Below are 27,637 nucleotides of genomic sequence, written 5' to 3'. Positions count from 1 at the left end.
TTTAACACGCTTACAAGAAGGATGACAGGGTGAACAACGACTTTTTTATTTGCTTTGAAAATAACAACAAGGAAAATGTTAATCATATTAATGTTAATATCATAATTAGGGGAAATTCAACATTGACAAGGTGGGATGGACTGACTCCAAACCAACCAACCAAGCCTAACACTTTTGGACACGAGAACTAGAGAATAAGAATAAAAAGGCAATGAAAACAACAACAACAAAAATTTTGTAATCTTTTATTGTATATACTGTTAATGTAGATGTGTTTTCTAAATAAATACATAATCAAAACAAAACAAAAACCCTGATATTATCATTTATAATTTTTTAAAAAAAGACTATATTCAAAGAAATGCAAAATAGCAGTACTTTATCTGGTGGTCTCAGCCTTTTGGACCCTTCTGTGTGTAATATAATTGTAATAACACTTATGTCAGCGTTTCTATTTCCTACCTGTGGCCTTGGATGAAAACATTACGTCAGAAACGTAAACACAATAAAAAGCTGGAGACCTGCAGAGAGATTCCCTCAGTGAGAGAGAAAGGAAACGAGCCCGGCGAGAGGGGAGGGCAGGCAGAGAAGTAGAAGTGGTTACGTAAGCGCTACGTAATGGTTTATTTATGTCTCCCAGCCAATAGAATCCGCTCTGAGTTCCGCCGTCATGACGTAACGCGATCTACTCCAGAATAGCGCGCGGCGGAGGAGCAGCCACACGGAGCCGCTTCAGTCCCGTCTTTTCTCCGGAGCCTCTCGCCAATGTTTGTTTATCTCCGCGGGGTTTGTTTGGTTCCGGACCGAGCCCGGCAGACGGGCGGGCGGGCGGGGATCTGAGGCGGGATGTCGGCGCTGAAGGAGCGGCAGTGTTACGGATTGTCCGGCGGTACGCTGAGCCGCGGCGGCAACGTCTCCGTCTTTCACGTCAAACTCACTGACAGCGCGGCAAGAGCCATTGGCTCGTTTCAAAACGGCAAGGTGGGTTGTTTTCTGTTGTTTTTTTCCTAACACTCACTCCCTCGAACAATAACCCGAACCCGACCTGTGTCTGGGTCGGTTCGTCGTACCACTTCTCCCCCTCCTCCCTCCCTCCCTCGCTTCTTCAAACGAAGCGGTAAGGAAAAAAAAAAGGCGAGGAAAGGCGGGTTCGTGATTTTACATTTGGAGCTGAACTTCACCACCGTCTCCGCCGGGTCTGTCGTCTCCTACAAGCCTCCTTCTCCGAGCCGTGAAACGGGAATACATGTTGCATAATGCAATGCGGAAACGCTTCCCTGTGTGATGATGCTTGAAACAAGCTGCTGGCCAAGTCGTTACAAGCTGCTGGCAAGTATTGTGAATGTTAACCAGTGTCGAGGAGAGAAGAAAGGAGGCTGTGGTGGTGGTGGTGCTGGTGGGGGGGGAGGGTATTTTGGATAGCATTTTTGAAGAGGTTGTTGTTTTTTTGTGGTAAACATGAACATAGTTGCAGCCAGTTTTCTGTCATCTATAGTGTGGCTTTATTAAAAAAACCGATGGGGCTGATTCAAAAAAATCTAACATTTGACCCAGTTATTCACAGATGAATCAGACTCAGCAGGAAGTCTGAGCGCAGAGCAGCCATGTACACTTCCTCAATTCACTAATTCCTAGTAACACAGATAGGAAACTCCACGGTGAAGAAAAAGATGACAGTCACCTCTGTTTTTCTGACGAAAGGTGAAAACCGCAGCGCTCCTGTCATACCTCCTTGTTTTATTGTATTGCAGTGTTGATGACACAGGAAGGAGGGGGGAAAACACCCAGAGTCTTAACACGCTACACGGTGCTGTCGCTGCTCATATCTAGTGTCTGTATTTAGCTTTAAGTGTAGCTATTCATAACCCGCTTGGCCCCCATCACGGGGACAACACCTCGACACAGGAGCCGGGGCCAAACTGTGCACAGACGGCCACTCATCAACAGGTGGACTCATGAATCCTCCCTCATGAAAAGGTCAATTAGATTCTCGTCATCACATACTTTCCGTCTGGGCTGCAGACGTGTCACTTCGGACTGTCATTTCTGCACTTTCCCCACAGGCTAATTCACCCCCCCGGGAGAGATGACAGGCTGTTATTTCTCCGTATTCTCATGTGTCAAGCTGCTGCGTTTGAGCGACGGGTCATAATGACCTTCGCCAGAGCCCTCTTTAAAGTCAAATTGAATTTATTTAAGGGCCTCGTCATTGCACATGTGTCAAGATACGCCAAGGGTACATGTATCCTAGGGGGTAGCAGTTGTCAGAAGGTACAGAGAACAGTTTCACTTGCTCGCCTGTTGCTGTAACTTCTTGGAGAGCGAGGAAGGAAGTCGGTGAATGAGACTAAACATAACGTAAATAAAACGTTTAAAAAAAACACGCAACATTACCTCATCTCTGAACATTTATGCTCGAGTCACGTCAGATAGATTTTTATCAACACGTGGTTGTTTAATGGTGGTCACCACCAGCAAACCAAGTTTGACCACATGATCATTTGTGTTTATTCTCATGAGTCACACGTGTTTTTTCGCCCCAGATTACTTGACTGTGCAATAGCGTAGATTAGCGTTAGCATTTCTCCTCCAGCTCCAGTCGGCTGTCAACATTACCGTACGTAAACATCCGACAATGGAGGTCACCTCTGCGGGTCGCTGCTGCAGTCGGGTTGATAAACAGGAGTTTACGCCCGTCGGTAAATGGCTTTGGATCAGAGCAGAATCCGATGTGACCCAGGTGTTTATTCCTCCAGAGCTAGCTGGCTCTGAACAGCTGAGCAGCAGCTCTGTCCCCTGCTCTGGGTTAGAAATTACATATCGTGCATTTAAACAAAATGGAAATAATGATTCGCTTTAAAGCTTGTTTAGGTGGAAAATAGACACTGGTGGGATGACGAATTGTGCTCGTCCCCTCATATGGATATAAAGTCTGGAAAATAGATGGCACTAGTGTTGGATTGGTACTTCGCATCGGCTGATATTAACCAGAGTTGAAGTGTCAGAATTGGTATCGGGAGAGAAAAAGTGGAATTCTGCATCAAGAGTTGTCACAATATTCAGTCAACAGCCAGAGACAGACTTTAACAGAACACACCCCGATCCGATGTGAGTCACCACAAGCTGCAGTTGAGAGTGCATGAAGCTGTACAAAACAAAAGTTCGGGATGCATTGTCACACCGTACACGATGCACAGGCATGAAGAACAACAGCCTACAAGCATAAAACAAATGGGTTAAGTAGATGCAGTAATAAAACCACAATGAAGGAAGATACAGCACTGATACAGATGGAGCAAACCACAAAACATCCTCTGTGTCGTATGTTTTGCATATACGCCTGTGCAGGTCTGTTATCAGATCTGTGTGTGTGTGTGGATGTGTGTGTGGATGTGGATGTGGATGACTGCAACACACTCAAAACAAATGATATGTCTTCTTGTCTCCAGGGTCGGTCTTCACATCCCACCATCTGCTTTGATGGGAACCAAGGGGTAAGAAGAACTGGTTAACCTGCTGACATACACTCATTCAGATATTTTGAATTAAAATTTGAATTGTGTTAACTCTAATTGCTTTTCTTGTCTTTATCTCTCTCCTTCATGTCACAGAGAATCGCTGTCCCCTGCTCAGACAGTGGAGATGAATTGAGGATATTCACCTTTGGCGTGACTAACGTCGCCCAGGACAATCCACATGGAAGCTTTGACTGCGTCCAACAGCTCAGCACTGGGTAAAACATACAAAGAAACACAGTTGGCTTACACATTTTAAAATGTAATCTTTGTTTGTTTGTTTGAAAGGATAAGTTCACCCAAAAATGTTTTATGTTTCTTTTTTCAGTTGTTTTTTCACATTTTAAAACGAGTCCCCGGCTACTTCAGTTGTTTGGGAAAATGCTGCAACGCTGCTTCGCTGTGAAGCTCCACAAATGTTTTGCAGACTTCCAAACTTAATTATTGAATTTTCATTTTTGGGTGAACTGATCCTTTAAAGCTGTTAGATTTTAAGGGAAAACATAAAAGTTTGCAGTTGAATAGGTTCAAAATTTTATTCGAAGGCAAACGGCAAAAGCTACGATGCCATAAAAAAAGAAGAGATTATCATTTTTTATGTTGCATTCAAAGCTGTAAGGCTGTAATCATGTTTTGGTGCACAGTGATTGCATGATTATAGGTTTGACTTCGTATTCTGTGTATAAAACTAACAGAGCTTGTGAATAAGTTTCAATATTTTAAAATGTCTCAGCTCCCCTACTGCTGTGTGAAAGTCACCCTGCTGGTAACGCGTCGCTGTCAGTCTGTTTAAATGCCAGAGGGAAGCCCAAGGTTCCAATCTGTGCAGGAATTATTCATCAAATCTGCTGTTTGCGTCCTTTCTAATCTTTTGGGAACACATGAGGCAAAACAATTTGAAACTATAGATAGATGCGGTGTTTATTGGTAGTAAAGCAGTCCAGCTGATAAAAATCTAATTGAACAGCACCAAAACATGAGCATCAGTCATGCAGCTACGCACTCAAACGATCTTTTTGATTGAAATCAATAATGTTTACGAGTCGCCTTTGTCAGATCGCTGTCTGTACTCGCTGTCTTCTCTCCTCCTCCTCCCAGTTCTGCAGAAGAGCTGTCATGTCTCGGGGTGATTCAGAAGAAGATGACGGTCAAAGCTACAGATGACTCGTACGATAAAGCTCGTCAGAGCATGGCCCAGGCTGAGGAGGAGACTCGCAGCCGAGGAGCCATTGTCATCAAACACGGGGGGCGCTACCAGGGTAGGAAACACAGTGTCTGCATGGTTATACAAGAGATGCATGCAGCTGAGGAATAAGACTGGCCTGAAGACAAATTTGTACTGTGCTGATAATATCCAAAGAAATAGAAAGAAACACAGTCAGCCATATTGCATTGGTTGCTATAGCAACATGTGTGGTAACCAGTGACATAGTAACAGCCAGTGTTGTTTTCTCCTGCAGGTTTTTGTCCTTTTGTTTGTTTCTACTATAAGTGAACTTTCTATACAACACACACACATGCATATGCACGTACAGTATTGTTTATATTGTTAATGTGTATAATGGTTTTAAAAGATGCTGAGTCGCTACAAATGAGCATACGGAGGCAACACGCTCACCAAAATACGCATACACATGATAAAACCAGTGATTTGGCTTTTTTGTGTGTGTCACTGCCGTCTTTCTATTTCCAACCACCAAACCACTTCCTTTTAAACAGATACTTTAGCCACCGTCATCTTGTTTCAGTGAATATACACACACACACACACACACACACAGTTCTGATGATTTTTGTCAGTTGAGAGGAAGCCTGTACAAAAACACTTCCACACTACAGGCTTGTGCAACTGTGTGGTTATTTCCTAAATTAGATAGCAGCTTTTTCGCTCACCAGGATGCGTGTGTGCATCTTTGTAACCCGACTGTGGGTTTCAGAAGAGGTGAAATGAGGTCTTTTCTCTTTTTCTGCCACAGGACAGGATCCTCTTCCTCTGGTGTCAGCACTCTTTTTAAGCATTGGTTTCAGACATTCATAATTGAAGGTTCCCAACATGACCTTGTCACTTTCTTTTAATTGCAACACAAACAGCACCTTTTGATGATGGAAACCTGTGCCCAGCTCCTCTGAACCCTCCACAGGGTTTCTTTTGAAGATATTTTTGTCGCTGCTTTTGATGTGAGATTTCCTGCTTCCTCGCAGGCAAAAAGGTAACGGTGCGAGCCCCGGCCCCTGCGCTGGCCAGCCTGACCAAGCCCCGACACTCGCCCCGGCCTCTTCTCAGCAACATCAAGAGGGTGGTCGGCGCGTCCAAGCCGAAGAAGGGCGCCTGCGCTTCGAACAGGAAAGGCGTGGGGGACTTGCAGGAGCGGCCGCTCAGGGAGAGAATAACGCATCTGCTGGCTCTGAGGCCGTACAAGAGGCCTGAGCTGATCTTGAGGCTGCAGACAGATGGACTGACAGCAGGAGACAAAGACATGCTCGACTCTGTAATGACGGAGGTAATTCTTTCTCGCACTGAGCCAGATAATACAGGTCTCATTAAAATTTAAGAATTGTAAATTTTGCACATGCAGTCAGTTGTTGGCTTCAGATATTTTTAATTATGACACCACACAACGAGTTAACATTTTTGGCATGGAGATAACTCCCAAATGTAAAGCATTTCAATACACGAGGGTGTTCGACACATTATGGGCATCAAGAAAGGAATGAATGAATCAATGAATGAATGAAATGAGGCAAGTGATGCATCTTTTCTCACCTGCTTTATTTTTGTGTGTTTGTTGGCAGGTTGGCCAGCTCAATAGTCGAGACAAGACATATGTTCTAAAGGACAGTCTGTATAAGGAGCTGCAGAAGGACTGGCCAGGCTACACCTCAGGAGACCAGCAGCTTCTTAAACGAATCCTTGTCAGGTAACATGAACGAGATTCTGTCCAGCGTGTTCATAACAAGAAAATGCCAATGCAATTTACCTAAAAAGAAAGAAAGAATATCAAGTTAAATCATTTTTTGACCAAATGGTTGCAACAAATATGGGCCCCTGAGAGGCCGAATACAAGAACTGAGTCTAGCATCGAAGTTCCCTTTTGGCTGGCTGGCTGTTAACAAGTTAGGTTATCTGAATTCTCAAAAAATCATGTAAACAAAAATTGGGGTAAAGGATCCAAGGATTCCCCAGGTTGATTTCCAAATTGCCAGAATTCATCCTGGATTCATCCATGCCCATTTGTTGCATCTGAATGACAGCAGAAACAATTGAGCTTTGCCAATGTCTGCATTCCTTTTGTGCATGTAAACCATTGGCTGCATTTAAAGATGGACGACACGTCCCCCCCTTCCTCCTCACTGAACAAAAACGAAGTGAGAATATCCCGGAAACAGACTCTGCCATCTTGCGCTGGTGACGTAATTTGGAACCTGTCCCACACACCCGCCCGTCTCAAAATCGAGAGCAGGGCTCATCAGTCGAAGCATCAAATGACCTATACTGCAGCCGGCCACCGGGGCAGAATCAAGATATTTTGACTATTTACAGTCAATGATGTAAACATAAGCCAACATGCACCACCTATAGGGAAAGAAAGTAACAGCAGCAGCTGTTTAGACTACCACGTATAGATGCGTCAAATTCGCCTCCTTCATGCAAAGAAATGTACTGCAATTTAAACACCTACCAGCTGCGGACGCAGCTGTTTTCTTTGTTATAACTGCTGTTCACTTTGTGGGTTCTTTTGTGGTTTTACATATACCACTTGTAGCACCTGTTAACTGCAGCTGTGACACTAAGGGATGGTACACATGTCCTGCGTGAGCAGCGCATGTGCAGGCCGGAAAGTCTTGCTTTTCGTTTTGGCGCCCATGTAATCAGGGTTAGAGCAAACAAACAGCCGGTTTGAGCCGCGCAGCTCACACGTGTCTCAGTCAAGGCTGCAGCGGTGCATCATCAAGAGATTCGAAGCCTCGCCTATTTTGTCCATGACACGCGTGGTTGTCGGCGAAATAAACCTTAAAAATGGCCTATAGACGACCATATCGACATCATACCAGGCTTTCACTAAAGTTTCAGTGTCTACATGAAGAGAATACGCACATCATGTCACCATCAGTGTTATTGATTATTATCAAAGGTATACTCCATGTATAAAGATAGGGCTGGCAGTAGCAGCGCTGGACAAACATGCGTGTGAGCCGCAGCAGTTCAGTAACGCACCAGTCATGCACTACACGAGCAGGATATGTCTTTCAGCCGCAATGCAGGTTAATAATCTGCCTGTCATTATCAACGTCAGCATGTCTTTTATCTGCATGACTTACTGTTGCTGATGTTGGTCTCTCTGCTGATAGGTGAGATAGATTAGACTAGAACTACAAGTCTGAAACTAGTCATGCCATGGTCTCAGATACTTAGTAAAACAGAGTGTAGATTTTGTAGGATTGCTAGTATATTAACTTCCTTCTTCTTACTGTGCAGGAGACTGTTTCAGCCACAACAGAACCTCCTCACTGTCCCAGAGGCCCAGGTCAGTCCACTGCGAGACACCCCCAACTCCTCCCCAGCACACCGTCCAAAACCTTCCCTACCAGAGGAATACACCGACCCTCTGGCGAGTAAGAAGCCCAGGATATCTCACTTGTCCAGCAAAACGCCCAGTGAGAAGTCCAGATTGAGGCCATCTAAACAAGCAGCTCATAAAGACGTCACAGAACTGACGGGGACTGACGGTCAGAAGAACTCGCTTGATCCCCGAAGGCTTTTTGACTCCTTGTCAGCAGTGTGTCAGCAGGAAGCAGATGTGGCCAAGAGGCTTGAGCCACCTCCCTGTGCTCAGGAGGAGCCCGAGGCCACAGCAGAGCACCCTCCACCCAAATCTGCTCGTCCTCCGTCCCCGCTGATGGTGCCTGATCTCAACAGACACACAATTAAAAGGAAGAAGAGCAAACACAAACACAGAGATCAGGTGAGAACACACTTTTTGTTTAGCTCTGTTTTTTCCCCGTTTCATATGAGCCATTGTTAAATGGGGTTTGTTTTTTATTTGTCAAGGAGAAGGACAGGTGGAGGGACAGGAAAGAAAGGAGAAAAGATCACAGTTCGGAGAATCCAAACAACAAAGTCTCCCCAGACTGCACAGGTGGGTGATGTTGGCTGTCTACTTGTGACTTCAAGTGCAAATTTTTCAGTATTTTTAAATAATTTTGACGTTGTTTCTTCTTTTTTTTACAGAGCCAAGTGATATTTTATTCGAAACTAATGTGCTTCAAGCTGACAGTAACGCAGCAGACTATCTATCGTAAGTACAGCAAACATTTCATTGGTACTTACATTATATATTAGGTTGTTAGCACAGTATTCTGCAGTTTTATACTGATCTGATCATAGTGTCCCTTTTATCCTCTCTTCACAGGACGTATGCGGGGATTCACAGTCATGACCAGAGACAGAGCTACAAGCAGGACTTCAACAGGGAGTACAGCGAGTACAGAGATCTACACGCTCGCATCGACGGCGTGACGCGGCAGTTCATGGAGCTGGACACGCAGCTCAAACGGCTTCACCACGAATCACATAAATACAAGGTAAAACATAAAGAAATCTAGCACTTTACTTTTAGAGCAACACTCGACGCCTTCAAGTTTGTATTTTGCTTCTGGAGGTAAGAAAAATCAGATGTGTCTCTGGCTCAGATGTCGACCTGTTTGAATTCATTCATTCAATTCATAATTTCTCTCTTGCAGACGGTTCATAATAAAATTCTTCAAGAGTATCGCAAAATTAAAAAGGTAACTACTTTCTTAAAGCTTACGATTATTTATCCCAATATTTCTCCATGGGACAACTGAACTCCTCTCTTCTGCTGTTACATTAATAAAGTCTTGTTTCTTTTTTTGTCCTTTTTAAGTCCAACCCCAACTACCACCAGGAAAAGAGTCGCTGTGAATATCTACACAACAAACTGGCCCACATCAAGAAGCTCATATCAGAGTACGACCAACAACAACTCAGTGTACAACATTCCAGTCGCAACTGAACTATAAACTAGTGAACTCGGTGTACAATAATCCCCCTGAGGCAGGGGAGGTTCACGCTGCTGAACTGGAATCGATGGTCTTCGTTGCTATACGTAGTCTCACGGGACCTGCTGGAAATGTCATTGGGGTTGGGAGTCTTTTGTGAAGAACAACAGTGGTACGCCGGGAAAAGCAGCCCTATGATACAAGATCTTTCCTCAGAAGGGGGAAAGTTTCTTTGAGAAAATGGTTCGACCGATGAGCTGCTACTACAGTGACGTGATACTGCCAAGGACACAAAGAGAAACGATAGTGTTACAAAGGCTCTTAAAAGTTGAAACTCTCACTCTCAAAAACTGCAACCAGATACATGTGGAGATGAGGTGCAACGCCTGAAAACATTTGTAGATTCCCATCACCATAGTTTTTTTGTCAATGAAATCAGTTTGGATATTTGCTAATGTGTTAGCCATGTCAGTGTTTAAGCTGGAAGCATGATGTCACTGCACGCTGTACATGCCCAGACAGCTATGAATGGCCGATGAGTGTCCTGATGGCAGCTGGGTTGCAGATGTGCACATCCTGAGAAGACATCTGTTATTTGGGTTTCCTGAAAGTGTTGCCAGTGCCTGAGATGGTTACTTTTCCTGGACTGGATTCATTGTATTCTGCTGGTGTTGTCCTTCATGTGGCTTTCCTGGAGCACGGAAGACTGTTAAGTTGGACATAATGCTAACTCGGAGTCGTATTCAGGGAATTTACAGTATGAGCTACAGTCAAAGTGCTTAAAGTTAAAAATGATTTTGATTACAGAGGGTTATTGTTACTGTTGGCTGAGCCTGTGAAGAGAAATAAGGTTTTGTTGCATGCTGTGTACTTTACAGAATGCATGAGGAATAAATCAGAAGTTTTGTCAGTTTCAAATAAATTCATTTGTATGAGCTTTACCTTGTTTATAATGCCTCCTCATTGACCAGGACAGTCAAGACTCATCACTTATAAATGCCCTAGAACATGTGTCTGTTATGGTAAATCAGTTGTTGGTCAGTTATGCACTGTGTTGTCTGCCAGAGGATATATGTCAAAATAAAAAAATCTCTTAAATGCATTAAAAATGACAAATATAAGCAAGGAATCGGTTAACAAGATGTAAAACAGGTTAAATTCATTCACTTTCTGGAATAAGGCTAAGTGGTAGCACTGTCAGCATGTTCTTATTATGCAACAGGTTTATCAGACAGTATTTGTTAAATTTAATTAATACAATAAAATGTGTAAACTAAGGTACTAATTCAATTACACCCACTCCAAACAAACTGCCCGGGGGGAACAAGCAACAATGAGCTTGTTTCCAGTCCTGGCATCACGTGGGAAGTAAAGATGATCCCTTGTGGTGACAAAAAAAATGAATAATTGATTATTTTCTCTCTAAATCTAAAATAAATATTTTTTTGCTAAAGAGATAAACCTTCACAGACATTAAGTCTTAAATGAAGCACTAATTAAAAGTGCAATCAGGACCCAAAAGCATGATTCTAACTAGTTAAATTTCCGAAGCTCTCATTGGCTGTAAAGTCAAGAGGCGGGCTCACGCCTATTGGTTCAATCTGAAAGAATGCCTCTGATTGGTCCGTTCTCATCTCCATGACCTTTAACCCCCGTCAACCTCAGCAGCTAGCTAGCTAGCAAGTTGTAAACAATGAATAAGTGACTTGTTTAAGTGACTCCCCTGCCCTTGAACTTTGTGACACACGTCGCTCTGAGACACGACACGAACAAGGACACATGGGCAGAAAGATGCGGGTTGTTAAGTGAACGAACATGGTGAGTAAATAAAGATTATCGCTCGCTTACGTCTTTGTCAAACCGTGTGCTAATCGAGCTAAGCTAACTGCAATGACAGCCTCGCCGTCAGGTTGAAGTTACAACATTTATCTCTAAAGAAGTTAACCGATGTAGGGTTAGGAGTTTTACGAAAAGTACTGCGAGTTTGTTAGCATGACACGCTAACAAAATGCGGCTTGCCTTTTCCCCTGAGTACCAACACAGTGGTGCATTCAGGGAACATATAAGTGTGAGCCGCAGTGGTGCATTCAGGGAACATAGAGATATGTCTACCTGAATTATGTAGAAGTAGTATAGTGTTGTGGAGATGAAAGGCAAAATCCCATGTATTTAATATAAATATCTCATACGTTTTATAGCTTTTTATATTCTTTATTTTTTACTGAGATATGTTTGTAATCTGTAAAAAAAAAAAAAAAAAAAAGATGCATCTCATGGCTGATAACATGCAGATAAATTCACTTTCTTGTGTTTTAGAAGAAAGTTCCTCCCCTGTAGTTGATGCACACCTGAGGGTAGAGAGATGTAGTGAGTAAGGATGGATGATTTGATATTAATCATAGACTTTTCCCCTCCTCTCTGATTCCTTATGGAACATGTCTTACAAATTGCAACCATGTTGTTTTCCTCTAAAGAAAAAAAGGAAAGAAAAACGTCTCATCTCTGTGTTTATCGGCAGGTCACAAACCAAATGTCAAGGCGCAAACCTGATGTAATGGAGGTTGTAAACGCTGTGAGCAGATTGTCTTCATATTATCCGCTCTTTGGCCGTTTTTTCGTACTTACAAAGAAAATTGTCAGTGTCTGATGTGGAGGGAGAAAGAAAGATATGCAAGTTTCTCAAATTTTATTGGTCATTTTCAGCTTACAAAAAAAATCAAAAAAAAAATCAGGTTGCTTAAATTGGAAATTCAGCCACCAAAAATAAAACAAAACAAAAAATAATTATTGAAATATAAATATTATAAAATAAAAATTTTAATCACATCATTCAAGAAAGTACGGATGAACAGACGAAAAGCCCCGACACTGACCTCCTCTATGACTTTAAGTTTAAGACTTTAAGACTTGTATTCTATATCACAGCAGTGGCTTGCTAACTAATATCAGCTTCAAGGCTGAAGTAGTTAAGTTGTAATTTACTGAGCCGTTCCAACTCAACACATGGTGAATTAGAGTATTGGTTGACATGAGAAGTTTACTGGCCTCTATCTTGTGTAAACATGATTGATGATTCATTTCCACTTCCTTCCTGCAGCCTGTTTTGCAGACACTACATACTATCTCTCCAGTGATGGTGGGAATTTTCCAAAGAACACTAAAACTGAGGGCAGCTCTCAGACATCTGAGCCCCCACAGCACCCTCTCATCTCCAGCCGCAGCCACACATTCACTTGTGAGCCCCTGCAGTAAATTACTTCCGGCCACCTCATGGCAGTTTGGAGTCTGCTGTCGAAAGCTGCACACTGGGGCAGACAGGCCAACTCCCTCGCCTGCTGCAGCCCCAGACAGGCTGCCTTTCTCCAGAATATCTCAGGAAGATTTGACCTTCTTCAGGAAGATCCTACCAGGCAGAGCCATCACTGATCCCGACCTGCTTGAGTCAAATAATATGGATTGGCTCAAATCAGTAAAAGGTGATGATGGCTAGAAATTAATGTAGCTCATGGCATTTCTTGAAGATATATTTTCTCACAGAAGCTCACTGATGCTAACGTCTTCTGTTCATACATCGTCTGCAGGTTCCAGTGAAGTGTTGCTGAGACCTCAAACAACAGAGGAAGTTTCTCAAATTCTCAAGTAAAGAACACATCGTGGGTGAAAGGGGAAATACACAAGTGAGAGATTAAGAAATTGGTAAAGTTGGTGTATTTCCCCTCCTGTAGGTACTGTAATAGCCGTAATCTGGCGGTGAACCCTCAAGGAGGAAACACTGGGCTGGTTGGAGGCAGCGTGCCAGTTTATGATGAAATCATCCTCTCCACTGCCCTCATGAACAACATCCTTACCTTTGATAGCATCTCTGGTAAGTTTTAAAATTCTGAAGTAATACTTGCATGCATCATATCTGATTGATCTTTAGAGTGTATTTTCTACATCTGTCAGGTATTCTGACCTGTCAGGCGGGTTGTGTCCTGGAGAACTTGTCCCTTTATCTGGAGGAGAGAGATTACATCATGCCACTCGATCTGGGGGCAAAAGGCAGTTGCCACATTGGAGGAAACGTGGCAACTAATGCGGGCGGACTCCGGCTGCTGCGGTACGGATCCCTACACGGGACTGTGCTGGGTCTGGAAGTGGTGAGTGGAGTAAATAAAAAAGGCACTTTATGGTAAAAAGTGGAATTGGATTTTGATGATCTAATGTTTGTGTGTATGTTGCACATGCAGGTGTTGGCAGATGGACGAGTGCTGGACTGCTTGGCCACACTGCGGAAAGATAATACAGGATATGACCTCAAGCAGCTCTTCATAGGGTCAGAGGGCACACTGGGGATCATCACCGCGGTGTCCATCCTCTGTCCACGCAAACCCAAATCTGTTAATGTGGTTTTTCTGGGTAGGTTTTCTCATCTTCTCCCTTTGCAATTGCTTTGCACTGCTGATTAGCTGATTAATGTCAAGATGAGTTTGTGTTTATATATTCTCTATCCTAAAATCTCGTTAGGCTGTGAGACCTTTGAGCAGCTGCTGAAGACATTTCAGCTTTGCAGAGGCATGCTGGGAGAAATTCTGTCAGCCTTTGAATTTCTGGACAGTGAATGCATGAGGCTGCTGAATACACACCTCAAACTACTCAATCCCATCTCTGGTAGGCACACATGCATGCACATATTTTGTTTTGAAAACAATTAAACACACTCTCTCATGCCAAACTCCTCCCTCCACATTGCAGAATGTCCATTCTACGTCGTCATAGAAACATCTGGATCTGACCCGACGCACGACGGGGAGAAGCTCCACAATTTCTTAGAGGAGGCGATGACGTCATCATTGGTTACCGATGGGACTGTGGCAACTGAAGACTCAAAAATAAAGGTGTTGCATACAAGACTCCTTTAATTAATACTCTGTGTGAACTCAAGAATCAAGCTACACCCATTTTTGGCCTCAATTATGTTTAAAACCCCAGTTTAGATACAAACAATGGCACTGTACCCGTCAACCTTTTCATTTACGTCCTTTTTCAGGCCCTGTGGTCGATGCGTGAACGCGTCACGGAATCGCTGACTCACGAGGGCTTCACTTACAAGTATGACATCTCACTTCCGGTGGAGCGGATTTATCAGCTGGTGACGGACATGAGGGAGCACCTGGGGGACCGGGCCAAGAGTGTGGTGGGATACGGACACGTAGGTAAGACCAGAAGATAATACTTTTAAGGTAGTGCGCTTAAAAATTAAGCAAAAATAAAAGCGAGTAAATTTAAAGAAGACAACAAGTAACATCAGATTTTCTGATAAATTATGACACAATATGATAAAACAAATAGTAAAATCAACAGAAAGCAAGTCTAGAATAGTGCATTTTAAAAAGGGACAGGTTGCATTTAGCCTCGCAACAGGTCAAGAGTGCTTCAGAGTACCAAGTTTTAACTCCATCTCTTTCCATCCGTAATTTTAGGAGATGGAAACCTCCACCTGAATGTCACCTCTCCTGCCAAAGACCCCGCTCTCCTCGCTGCCATCGAGCCCTTTGTCTACGAGTGGACGGCCCGCTATAACGGCAGCATCAGCGCAGAGCACGGACTGGGCCTGAAGAAGAGGAACTACATCTACTACAGTAAACCCAGCCAGGCTGTGGCTCTGATGGGTAACATCAAGGCCATGCTGGACCCCAAGGGCATCCTCAACCCGTATAAGACTTTACCCGACAATCTGAAGTGACATTCAGGAGCGCCATTTTAGCTACAACCTTATTGCCACGTAGCTTTATTGCAGCTCATGCCCTTTCCTCCAACACATGCAGAGCTGCAGGTTTTGCAGCTATTCGCCTGGCAAGCCGCAAACACCAATACGTCTCCAAACCTGTAGAAGCGGTTTCACTGTCATGTGCAGGACTTTCAGAATGACATTCAGTTCAACAAGCTGCTGAGTCTCTTATCAACTACCTCTGCTGCTCACTTATCCCGTCCTTATGCCGCAGAATATCCAACAAGTTTTAGATGTTTAATTAAAGACACATTGTATAACTAAATTTAAAGCACAGAACATATTTTTCAGTGTCGCTGAGAGGAAGTGATTGAATGATGGCATGTGTGTGCCTACAAGTTGCCAGTAGAGGGCAGACAGAAAATGAGACAATGAGTACGGTATTAGGTCTTGTGCTTTTTAAAAATTGTGTAAATACTTGAGGCTAAGTCTGTACTGTTCTGTCCATGTCCACATGTTCTGTATTTAAATGGAAGCCTTTGAATACAGTTGTAAAGGATAAATTCACAACTTTGTAAGCCTGGTTTAAATCAATCATGAGGCGCCTATATGAGCATTGAAACAGATGTTGTTTGTTGTTTTCAGTCCTCCAGTACATACAAAACGGTGGCCAGTTTTTTAGGGACACCAAGCTTGCCAACCATGAGACTTCGAAAATAGGAACTTCGAAACCCAAGTCTGGGAGTACTCCCCCAGAAAAAGATTACGCTTCAGAGACTTTGTTTTCTGCATTCTGTAACATTCATCAGTTTTCTTCCATTCATTAATTTACCCCCGTACAGTTTGCATGTCACTGCCCTATCAATGGTGATTGACCCCTGTGATCGACAGAAAATTGAGGAGGTGGATTTTACAAAATGAATGCTCAGATGAGGGTTTGAAAATTGTTTCTATTTTTTCTTTTCATTCTTACTTTATCGATGGTGGTATGTTGTGGTTTCTTTCTTGTGACTAATGTACATATTGTAAGTCGCTTTGGACAAAAGCGTCTGCTAAATGCCCTAAATGTAAATGTCTAAATGTAAATGCCCCTTCCCTTTAAAACTTGGCATAAGAAATGGGAATTCTCCTCCTCAGGATTATTTCTCTCTTCTCCATTTGTCTGTCCATCTTCTCCATCACAAGAGAAGACGAGGCGCAACACTACAGTAGACAACACATTGTACAATTATAGTGCTAAGTAAACCAGTAGAGGGTCTAATAAATCCTACCTTTTATGAAGGTAATCAAATGTTTTTGTTGACTGTTTTTGAGGCGTTTTGATTCGACTGTAAGAGCAGCACAAACTGCATCCTCCATAATGACCATGCAGTTAAACAACACATCCTGGAAGAGTTAAGAAATAACTGAGCATTAAAACCTTCATGAAGGTTGGATTTATTTGAAGATTTTTATATTAGACTGCATTAGTTTTAGCTAAATGTGCCTGATAAATCGAGTGTACATCTTTTCCAAAAATCATGACACAGGCCGGCTAATCATTAGGCAACAGTGCAGTAAATGTTTTATTACATATAAAAAAGACAAAGCAACATTTGTTTCCAAAACAAACCCAGCATTTGTGGATAAATTCATTTGTTACCGCACACCTGCAATAGGCAACTTTATCTGTTTGAAATGAATCCTGAATAAAAGAGTTTCCACATGAAGATGGAGTGTTTTTTCCTTGTTATTCAGGTTAACTTGTACAGAATGGCTTGATGGGAGACGGGAGGCCCACCTTGCTAAAGGAAAACCACATCAGCTCCAATATCTTAAAAAAAAGTCAGCTCTTCATTGATCCCTCTGACTGCACAGTAGACATTATTTTTACATCAGCCACAGTGAGTTCATTAGCAGAGGCAGTTAATTTCATATTCTTATTGTAAGATACAGACTGATGCCTATTGGCAGGTACTTCCTGTTTGTCTACTCCTGGATAAACGTGTATGTGTAGTAATTTATCCTGGTTTTTGACCATACAACAATAAAACTCAGTGGGAACACTTTCCTACTTTTTCCCTCTATTTCTCAGTTCACTAGCTTCAGTAATGACAGTAAGGGTACAGAAGGTCCCGTAGAGTAAATGCCTATATTTGTATACAGTCAGTTTCACGCACCGTCTTACATATCGTCAGTAGTGTCGTAGCAGTGGAGATTTCATACATAAATATCATATTTTTTTAAAAAGTTTAAAAACAATTTTGATTCTATTGGCTCTTTTCCTTTTGTAAGTTAACATACTTGTCTGTTCTGTAGTGTGAGTGTTAGTGTGTGTGTTTGTAGCGACAGTTGGCATGTTGATAAAGCTAAATGAGTGAAACCCTTGTGATTGTCTCTGAGCAGAATGCCACAAACACTGGACGTGGATCAGAAACAGATTTGTAAGAGACACTCCGTATGTAGCGTTTGGTGTGCATGTGTGTGTGTGCAGTCTTAAAATGGGCATTAAAGCATTGGGATGGGAGTAGTACAATATGCCATCCATTGTTCTTCACACTCAGTAACAGTCTGCAGTTCAGGTCAGTGCGAACACATTGGCGACAGGCTTGTGTCCTGTAGCGAAGGCTGGCTTTATCAGACAGGACAGTTCCAAACGTCTGCGTGGGCTTCAAGTCAGAGAGAGGGATGTCGGTGGAAGGCAACCACAGTGAAAGTGAGAGAGCAAGAGAAGGATGAGGCTGGATGAACAACTCTTTCCTCTGTCTGTCCGCTTTATCTCCCGTTCTCCTTAAATGAAACACTGGGCACTTCTCTAAGCCGATCCCTGACATCAGGCAGCTGCCGCTGAGGCTCCTCTCCCTCTCAGGACTCCTTGCCCTTCTCCAAAGAGCTGTGGATCTTGTCCAGGGTCTTCTTGATGCGCAGGGCGGTCAGCCTGGCAGAGGGGTTCTGGTACCAACACTCCTTCATCAGTTTCACCAAAGCAGAGAGAGTCTGGGAGAGACACAGAGGACGGGAGATGAAAGGAGAGTTGTGCAGTGATTCGCCCACAGTGAGAGGAAATCCTGCAATCAATGTGACTGCACGAGCTTTTAGAAGTAGAAGGGCATTCTGGGTACGAGCAGGGTACCTCCCAATACCTCACCTTGTTTTATAGTTATAAATATCCACATCATCTAACAAGCTCACAGACTTTAAAGGTGTAATTTGTAAAAAATGAAGGGTAGCTCCACAACTACAGGGGGCAGCATAAGCACGTACTGCCGCTCACTCTTTGGTGTAGTGACTAGTATTTAAGTAAGCCATGGAGCTAAGTGGCCCTGTACTCAGTGGTATTATGAGACAGGACAGGCCAGGGCTAGCTAACTTTAGAAGACATCTCTGCAGCACAGTACATATACATCTTTGACATAAAGTCAGCACAGTTGTTTCTTCTTTTGATAATGTTTTCAACTAGAATCCTGGCCACATCTTACAAATTGCCCCTTTGACTGTGTTCCAGAACAACTTCTCAAGTGTGAGAAGAGGTAGGGAGATCGACAGCATGCTTGACATTTTAGAAAACATGCTGTCCCCAATTATTTTGGGAACACTGTAATAGGTTTAATATGTTTCTGGTGCAATTCAGCCCAAGTGATTTTCCCCTTTTAAATTGTTTTGTTAGATCATTTTAAGTCCTAAAATTCTCAGACTTTCTGGTATTTCACAAGAAAATAGGAATAAATAAAGTACAAGTATATATTTTTGGCATCAAAGATGTGGTTGTGGTAATGGTTTTGATTTTGATGACCTACACAACCATTTTGCCATTGAAACCCAGGGAGTCACTTTGCTGTAGCTGACCTCACACTTTGACATCTCAGATTACATAGTGAAATACTCACAGGATCAGAGAACCAACGATTAGGAATGAAAGGCCTCTGCTGCTCCACACACACCACCTTCCTCATGTCCTCAAAGCTCGGGTCATTTGGCACCTGATCGTAGAACGGAGGCTTGTACTCCTCAACGATGCCTGGAAAGCCAAAATGTGACGATAGGACTGAGTGCAAATAACACAAGCAAGAGGATGAGCTAGTGGTAAACTGGGTCTTCCTCCTGAGAGCACAACCCAAATTCCATCTGTATATGCAATAACCATGCTTATTATTTTGGAATAAGAAATCAGGGAGGGTCGTTTATGACACTCACCATTGCTGTAAGTGCGTCTTGCTATCTCCCACAGCACCAGCCCAAAGGCCCAGATGTCCACTCTCTTATAGGCATCAAAGCAATCCGTCTGAATGGTCTCGTCCAGCACTTCAGGTGCCATGTAACGCTTGGTGCCAACCTTCGGGTTGTTGCCCACATCCAGCAGGTTGTCTGCCTGGGAGTGGGTCACAGCCAGCCCTGTAGACATGCAGTTACACCCAGTATCACAGTAAGACTTATGACTCAATAACGATAGAGTTACTGTGAAATTGTCAAATAAAAGAGAAAACTGCAGCCTAAAGTACACAGTGCTGGTTTCCAAACATCAACACAGTGCTCAGAAGAAAAAGATGCAGTCAACATATTTGTTTGATCAACATAATGTATTTTGATGAGAAATCCTTTAACGCCAGAACGTTTGTGATCTAATCCTTCTGTGATCTAAGTAAAATGTCTGTTCACTGCTGATCAGTAAAGCAAAAAATTAAAATATATTGTCATGAAGCAGATGGCAACAAGTGGATTGGTTCGGATATAAGAGATAGATCGTAGTAGATGGAAATAAAATACTGGAGAAGTGACTGACCGAGGTCTGCGATGCAGCAGCGCAGCTCCTTCGTCACCAGGATGTTTTTGCTCTTCAGGTCCCTGTGCGCAATGGCCGGTTTCCCCTCTGTGCCGAAGATCTCTGTGTGCAGGTGCACCAGGCCGCACGCTATCGACGCCGCCATCGCCAGGCCCTCTGGCGTTTCCACGGCAACTCGCTGCAAGTAATCGTAAAGAGAACCGTTCTCATGGTAATGGGTGATGAGCCACAGCTGGGTGCTGGAGTTGCGAGAAGTCATATCAGACGCCATGAAGCCTGGGAGGAGAGACAGAGCAACATGAGTCATCAGATCAGAGAAGATCTTCAAACTGTGTAATTTATTTTGCGTTCACAGAATTCTTTTATACCCACAGAAATCAATGTACTGTGTCTTGTCACTGTTTGTTTTTACCAGCTTTTCATATTGACTTTGATTGTATGTTTTGATCATGGTTATTTCATGCTGGGTTGGAGTTATTCGGGTGTGAGACGGCAGGAGACAACAAATATGAGGACTGGATCGTTTGATTTAAAATATTCAAAGATGTTTCCCTGTGTGACTGTAAAGATGAAACACGAGATTGTTTTTCAGGGACTTTACTCATATTCAACCATATTCCTCACTTTGAAAACATAACAGTTTACATTTTTAAACTTTCAGGAATCTATAAGAGCAATTATTACTGGTCTTTTTTGCAGGATTGCATCATAAAATATTGCAGAGGTGTTGTTTTTTTGACTGCTTTCACTTCTATGTGTAACTGCTTCCAAATACACAGGTGTTAAGACGTTAAAATGTTTATAGAGGTTGAGATTTAAAGACAAGTGGAAACCACGCCTTCCACATGCCTTAACTTGCAATTATTTGCATTGCGGTTTACACCTGGCATTAACATGTTCTGGATGATTTGAACACAAGTGGACGGCTCTAAATAGAAGTGTTAACGACTACCAAGACATACTGCGATACAAAAACCACTCAAACCAGTTGTCGAGGTGGTCTGGGTTGCATTTCACCACATGTATTTTGTAGTGTCAACGCTAATGCACCCTGATGTGTCCCAACAAGGTTGTCATCAATGAAGGACGCAGTGGTTATGGTGACAGCCAACCGATGTCCTCTCCAAGGCCACAACAACAGGCCGGCACTGTCTTAGATGATTTCTAATTTCCATGTGGTTCACCGGAATGTAAATTGCGCGTTGTGGCTGTCTGACCTGCCAAGGTACGCAGCAGATGTTTGTGAACACTCAGTCTGTTTCAGCTGATCTAACCACTGAACTAGCAATCGAAAACTCCCTTCAAAAATCCTGTAGCCTGTCTGCTTCCGTGTCTAAAAGTGTGTCTTACCTGCCAACATGAAGAAGCTGTTTGAACGCACAGTTTTAACTGCTTTCACTGTTTATACCAATTTATTAAAGAAGAGAACATTTTATTGTTGGTAAACATGTCATATTTTATAAATACTGTAATCAATACTGGCTTCCTCTTTGCTGCCCGTGGCCTGTTTGTCTGTTTTGCGTTGTATGTGTTTTTTTGCATCTAGAGCAGGGAAGCGAGATCCGATCACAAGTGGTCACTCAAGACTTACGTTGAGATGCTTTCTAAAGCCAGGTGTGAACTAACAGATTTAGAGCTATCATCTTGTGATCAGATCACCTAATGCCAGGTATAAACAGCCACTGTGTTCCTGGTAGCAATACTGAAACAGCAAGCAATACATTGGAGACGATGGGAAAAACACATTTTCATTCAACCTCTTCCTTTTTTGCACCAACAACATCTGCAAGATTTAACTCTTCTGTGCGAGACAGACTTACCCAGTATGTTTTCATGTCTTAGCAGCACTGTGTTGTAGATCTCCGTCTCTCTGAACCAGGACTTCTCATCTCTTGAGGAGAAGATTTTTACAGCCACGTTCTCGCCCTGCCACTGGCCCCGCCACACCTCCCCGTACCTTCCCTTGCCTGGAAGAGAGGGACGCAGGAAGACAGAAAATTGAATATACAGATACATGTTTTAAAGAGGTTATCATTGTCTGCATTTTGAATGTTGAAAAGTGCGCTTAGGGTATTTTCACATTATTTTATGGCTACACCCCCACTGCAGCTGGAAGAGCTCCGTGTCTGATTTGTCTGACACAGAACTGAAGTTTCCACATCAACGGCACAAAGCCACATTTTTCCAATTCCAAACTGGTACAAACTGTACTGTATGGTACAAAACAGGATCCCTTGGCATGCGACCTACATACTTGATTTGAACGCTCAAAATGAAATTTGTCAGAGTTGCCATGGCAGCGGGTAAACCTTACCTCAACAAATTAGGACAAGTGTCGTAACTTGACACAACACAAAGAATGTGAAGACAAAGAAACACATGACTTGTGTTTTGACAGTTGTTGCAAACAAGTCAAAAATGATCTAACCTTTGCGTCATCTGTTTGACTTTGCTGTCAGATCTGTATCTTAATGCAGGTAACATCCCAAAATAAATACGTACAGTCATCCAAAAAAACTGATATCAACAGCAGAATGAAACTGCCAACCTAGAACTTATGTAAGGAGAGAAATGTCTGACTAGACTTTTCATTCTCCCGATTATTATAGAAACTAATGACAACAATTTGCTTTCTGTGCACATAAACTAATCTGTACTGTAGCATTTTGCCTAAGTATGTCATATTTTATATAAATATTTCACTGTTTGTGACATGAATTCTCTCTGTAAGGTTTCTCAGTCAGAACCAGAACCTGCAGATGGGCTGTGGACTGTGGTATGTTATACCTACCCACACACTCCATCAGACTGATCTGCCTGGCCACAGTTCTCTGGACGAGGAAGGGAAGACCTGAACCACTGCCTGATGTACACGAGTGGTCCAACAGGTCCTGAAGACACACACACATATCAGATTAGCTTCCTTTGTCTTTCAGAGGAGCGCAGACACATCACATGTTGGTGAAAGACTGCTGGAGTTCAGCACTGACAAAGATCCGACTGAGATCAAAACTTTGTCAGTTGTGGTTTGGAGTTGGAGTGTGGGTGTTCCTCTTTTCATCTATGTCAAAATCGTTTCCTGTGCGACAGAAATTTGGGGCGAAAACACTGTAAAATCAGGACACCTGCAAGTGTTACTGATTACATGATTGTGTACAAATTGTGAATACAAATTGTAATAGAATATATGAGTTCACCCAAAAACATTACGAATCCCAGGGCTTTAAAGCTCTAAACACCATTAAGGCTGCAAAGCTTTATTATCTCTTTTCACTGTTTCAACAAGGACCTCTCTCAATCTTACCGCTAAAGTGCTGTCTCCCACATTGGAGGTGATGAGGCCATCTATGGCTCCCTGCTCAGTGTCAAACTCCTGCAGCCTCTGCAGACGGCCATGGTGGAGCCTCCTGCAGGCCAGCACAGACACTACAGACAGCAGAGCCAGAACCACCACGGGGCCGAGCACAAAGAGAGCTAAGGTCTCCACACGATACCGAACCGGCTCACCCTCTGGGGCTGTGAGCAAGAGTAGAGTTGAAAGAGGGACGGGAACAATTAAAAAGTCAAATTATTTAATAGACAAGTACAGAATACAATTAGTGTTATTATTATCATTATTAATATCCACCTGTTGGAAGCAGAGACATCAGTGAACTGGTGGAGGTGTTGCTGTTGCACATGTCGTGGGAGCAGCAGAAAATGGCCTGGTGAAAGGACGGCGCTGTGGAGCAAAGCAGACGAGTTTTCTCCGGCCCCTCCAAGCAGCCGCGCTCAAACACCACCCCGGTGCTGCTGACTTTGACAGAGGAGAAGCACCGTGTGCCGTGGCACGGTGTGGCCTGGAGGCATTTGGGGCTATCGCACAGACACGCCAACTGTCCATCTGTGGAAGAAATGATATGAGTTCACCACACAGTCATGCTGTTTCACAGTGCAGAGAGGCACATGCACTAGTAGCTGACACAAGGAGGGTGGAACTCCGCCCCAAATTACATCTTTAGTAGCCACAATAAGCCTACTCTGTTAAAATGCATTTCTCTTTCTGATATTGTGTTAATAACAGAAATACTATAACATCCTTAAAAAATATATCGTCTCTGAAATAATTTCCATTTCTTTCCATTCTTGCTTTGTCACAGTAAGGTGGCAGTTATGCACCTTAACCTGGGTTGAAACCCAACATAAAATGGGAAAATGTATTAAGTGTAATTAGTTTTTTGTACGCTTTTGTACAACTACACTTACAGACTCTCTCCACCTTGAACACTTTTTTTTCATATTTTCTATGGATATATTATTGTGAATTCTTTAGGTCACAAAAATCATGCAGTGGAAATCGGATATCATTACAGGAAAAATTCAATCTCCATCAGTTTTGCCTGTTCACAATGACCTATGTACTGTGTATGGGCTGTCACCATACCCGACTAGATCTAGGTTTTACTTAGAAAAGTTATCTAGACAACTCAGTAAAATGGTTATTTAGAACTGGCCCTGGATGTGGTTGGATCTAGCCAATGAGAGACTGAGAAAAAAATATATAAATTGTAAAGATTAGATAGATTTAGATTTATTAATTTGGTTGATGATTTTGTCCAAAGTGACGTGCAAATAGGCTTCCAGTTATACACCCTGTTCAAGGTATATCGTGGTTTTCAAATTAACAGGTATACTTTGTACATTTGTTTATCACCAGTATTGAATTCTGCCATATTATTGTTATTAAAAGCAGCAGACCAAGGAAAAATCTTCCAGCATAAGGGACTCAAAATTCAGTTACTCGCTCGGTTTCATCTGAAAGTGCCTTTCTGGGCGTCCAATTAGTTGTAGCAATCATAACAACTGATGTGCTTGTAAATGTGTGGGAGGTTTATTAATTTCTAGGAAATTGATATGTTTTTGTGATCTTGCATGTGCAGAGCTTTGTAATGCGACATTGCCAAATGGTGAGCTACATGGCAAAAGTGACATTTGTATCCATAATATCACCTGCATGGTAAAATAATTCTGAATGCACCATAAACCTCTACTTATCTTATCCATCGCTCTGAGGTCTGGCTACCCTTTCTTGCCAATTTTACCAGTCTGTTGCTCATGATCATTTGTGTGCACAGCAAGAACAGATGCCGAACAGTGTGAAGGCAGTAAAGCACAGAGTGGAAAGACTTGAGCACAGTACCTGAGCCCTCAGCTGATGTCTGCAGGGCCTGCAGCAAGAGCAGCAGAAGGACGTGGACGCTGCAACGATCCATGTTTCAGTGCACTGTCAGGGGGAGGGAAGAGGAGCCAGAGAGAGTCCACATGAGTACAGGCTTGCAAAGAGGATAATTACATTTACCCCCTTTATGTATTCTGATGATCCCTGCAAAGACTTCAGACAGAAAGGACGCAACAATAATAATGGCTGAGTGCAAACAGCGCTCTGTTTGTCCTTGTCAAGTTATTTTCAACACATATCTTGTTATTAAACTGCAGTCCATTGCAAATACAATTACGCTATTAGCTTAAATAAGTGAAATGCTTTTGCCTTAACGTTTTGATTACTTCCTCAGCTCTTGATTAAAATCGTATCACTAGTATTAGCTTTGAAGATACTCTGCTGGTGCTGCTCCTCTGCAGGCTAATGCAGCATTGACAAACACTAACAACACAAACTCTGCTAACGCCTTGCAGTTCAATGTCACAGCCTTTGTTTATGACGTAAAGTATATGAGCAAGCAAAGCTATCAACACCTTCTTTTCTGTGAACCTCGCAGACTGCAGGCCTGTTTGTTTGCTGTAACTAACACGCCATTACCAAGCGGTTTTATTGGCCGTCCACAGGCGCCTCGGAGGCGCCAGTCAGACAGGCGGCTGCCCGATGCTGCTGCTAGCCCTGCAAGCTAAAAGCTAGCTACACAGCACAAAGCGCAGCCTGGCAGTCCGCGCGATTAGCTGACAAAACAGAGCGATATAAAACACCCACCTACCTGGCACACACGAAACACGGCCTCTAACTCATTTCTGTGATGTCTCTGTATTCCTATGTCACGTTTCAATAGTCGTATTTGCGTTGTTTGCGATGCAAGAAGCCGAAAGCAGGACCACAGCCCAGCCGAGCCCAGCCCACCCACTGGCTGCCACGCGTGACGTCACCAAAACATTAGCATCGAGGTGCATTGTGGGACAGAGGAGTCCTCCAACAGGTTGTAGGCTAAAATAACTATGACATCAGTGATATTATAACTTATTCCCTTTAAATCGCATAAAAATGTCTATATGGCAATTAAGTGGGAATGAAACTGTAAGTTTTGCCTGAAGCCTTTTACTCTCAAGTACTCAGCAACTGTATTTACCAGTGACATTTACTCAAGTACTGTACTAAAGTTTAATTTGAGGTACTTGTTCACTTTATTTTGGAGGCAATTATTGTGCTTTTTATACCATCTACATTTGTCCGATCACCAGTTACTAGTTACTTTGCAGACTGCATGTTGTATCAGAGCAAAAGTAGCACGTTAAAAAAGGTATTTTTATCCAATATGTTGTTTTATCAGTCAAGCTGTAGTATAAAGTATATACATGCAAGTAAATATGTGTATAATTCACTTTTACCTTTGATAATTAACTATATTGCCCAAAAATTACTTCTGATACTTAAGTCCATTTAATATCAGAAACTTTTAGACTTTTACTCAATTACAATTTGTATGGGTGAGTTTTATTTTTATCAAAGTAATACTTTAACAAGATTTCTTTACTTTTTTATTAGATCGACTTCTCAAGGACTTTTTACAACGATGGTATTATGCTCACTTTATTTTTCAGGTTAAAGTATTGGCATCTTACTTTAATGTTTAAATCTCTTGGTAAATGTTGTTCTGATCTGTATTTAAGTATATATACTGTACGTCCAGTTGTGGAAGAAGTGTACAGATGCAATGACACAATGTAAAAACACTGTAAAGTACAAGTTCCTGCATTCACACACATACATCACAACAAAAAATATTCCATGCAAGTTTCCTACAGTCAATAACCGAAAAAGGAATAGGCTGAATAACCTATAACATCAGCAGTGCCAAAGGAAGAAAAAAGTGAATACATTTTACTTGTTACTTACTCACTAATTGTAATCCTTAATTATTTTACATTTTCATTCATTTTACATTTTAAAGTTGTTTTTTTTAATTCAATAGAGAGCTACACAATCTCAACTCATCACATGACACAAGGCGGGTGGGACTTTGAGTCACATGCCTTGTCATACGTGTCTTTTACTAAAAATCAATTATGTTATGATCTCAATGTTGCGTCAGTTTTTCCCTGTGGTATCAAACATGATATCCAGTATCGATGTTTTTCAAGGTACTGTATCAAAGTTAGGAATTCCAGTATCATGACAACACTATATGACACACAGAGACTCACAAGGTGCAATCATCAAAGCACTTTTGTGAAGTGAAAGATAAACCTTTCAAGGGAAAAGAGATGCTGAAGTGTCCCTCTGCACTTGAAACGGGGAATCTCTGTGCATCAGGGGTATGCAGCTGAATGAGGCGCTTCTTCTCACAGCAAACTTCAGAGGGACAAAAGGGACTGTAGCACACTGATTGATATGCAGCCTTTAATTATGCAAGACTAACTTTCTGT

General features: G+C 42.5%; 3 protein-coding genes across 3 annotated transcripts; 2 read left to right on the top strand and 1 right to left on the bottom strand.

Annotated features, from left to right (window-relative positions):
• Positions 1-539: 539 nt before the first annotated feature.
• Positions 540-10,477, top strand: LOC141009966 (RNA polymerase II elongation factor ELL-like). The gene is made up of 12 exons (XM_073482706.1): positions 540-981; positions 3,450-3,494; positions 3,612-3,733; positions 4,614-4,774; positions 5,718-6,016; positions 6,309-6,433; positions 7,993-8,479; positions 8,566-8,653; positions 8,746-8,812; positions 8,927-9,098; positions 9,258-9,302; positions 9,422-10,477. The coding sequence occupies exons 1-12, from the start codon at positions 847-849 to the stop codon at positions 9,548-9,550; spliced, it is 1,875 nt and encodes a 624-aa protein (XP_073338807.1). The 5' UTR covers positions 540-846; the 3' UTR covers positions 9,551-10,477.
• Positions 10,478-11,198: 721 nt separating this feature from the next.
• On the top strand, positions 11,199-16,537 carry d2hgdh (D-2-hydroxyglutarate dehydrogenase). Its single transcript, XM_073483203.1, has 10 exons — positions 11,199-11,354; positions 12,634-13,012; positions 13,118-13,175; positions 13,262-13,401; positions 13,482-13,675; positions 13,766-13,934; positions 14,043-14,186; positions 14,271-14,413; positions 14,566-14,731; positions 14,999-16,537. The coding sequence occupies exons 1-10, from the start codon at positions 11,352-11,354 to the stop codon at positions 15,259-15,261; spliced, it is 1,659 nt and encodes a 552-aa protein (XP_073339304.1). The 5' UTR covers positions 11,199-11,351; the 3' UTR covers positions 15,262-16,537.
• A 250-nt stretch (positions 16,538-16,787) lies between these two features.
• Positions 16,788-26,114, bottom strand: acvr1l (activin A receptor, type 1 like). Its single transcript, XM_073483204.1, has 10 exons — positions 25,975-26,114; positions 25,185-25,268; positions 23,634-23,888; positions 23,310-23,521; positions 22,797-22,896; positions 21,826-21,972; positions 20,006-20,281; positions 19,420-19,617; positions 19,113-19,243; positions 16,788-18,222 (listed from the first exon to the last, which is right to left on the bottom strand). Exons 2-10 carry the CDS (start codon positions 25,255-25,257, stop codon positions 18,091-18,093), a joined length of 1,524 nt encoding a protein of 507 aa, XP_073339305.1. The 5' UTR covers positions 25,258-25,268; positions 25,975-26,114; the 3' UTR covers positions 16,788-18,090.
• Between the last annotated feature and the right edge of the window lie 1,523 nt (positions 26,115-27,637).

The sequence above is a fragment of the Pagrus major genome, chromosome 16 (genome assembly GCF_040436345.1).
Source record: "Pagrus major chromosome 16, Pma_NU_1.0".
In the NCBI taxonomy this organism is placed as follows: Eukaryota; Metazoa; Chordata; class Actinopteri; order Spariformes; family Sparidae; genus Pagrus; species Pagrus major.
This window is presented reverse-complemented; position numbering and strand designations above follow the sequence as displayed.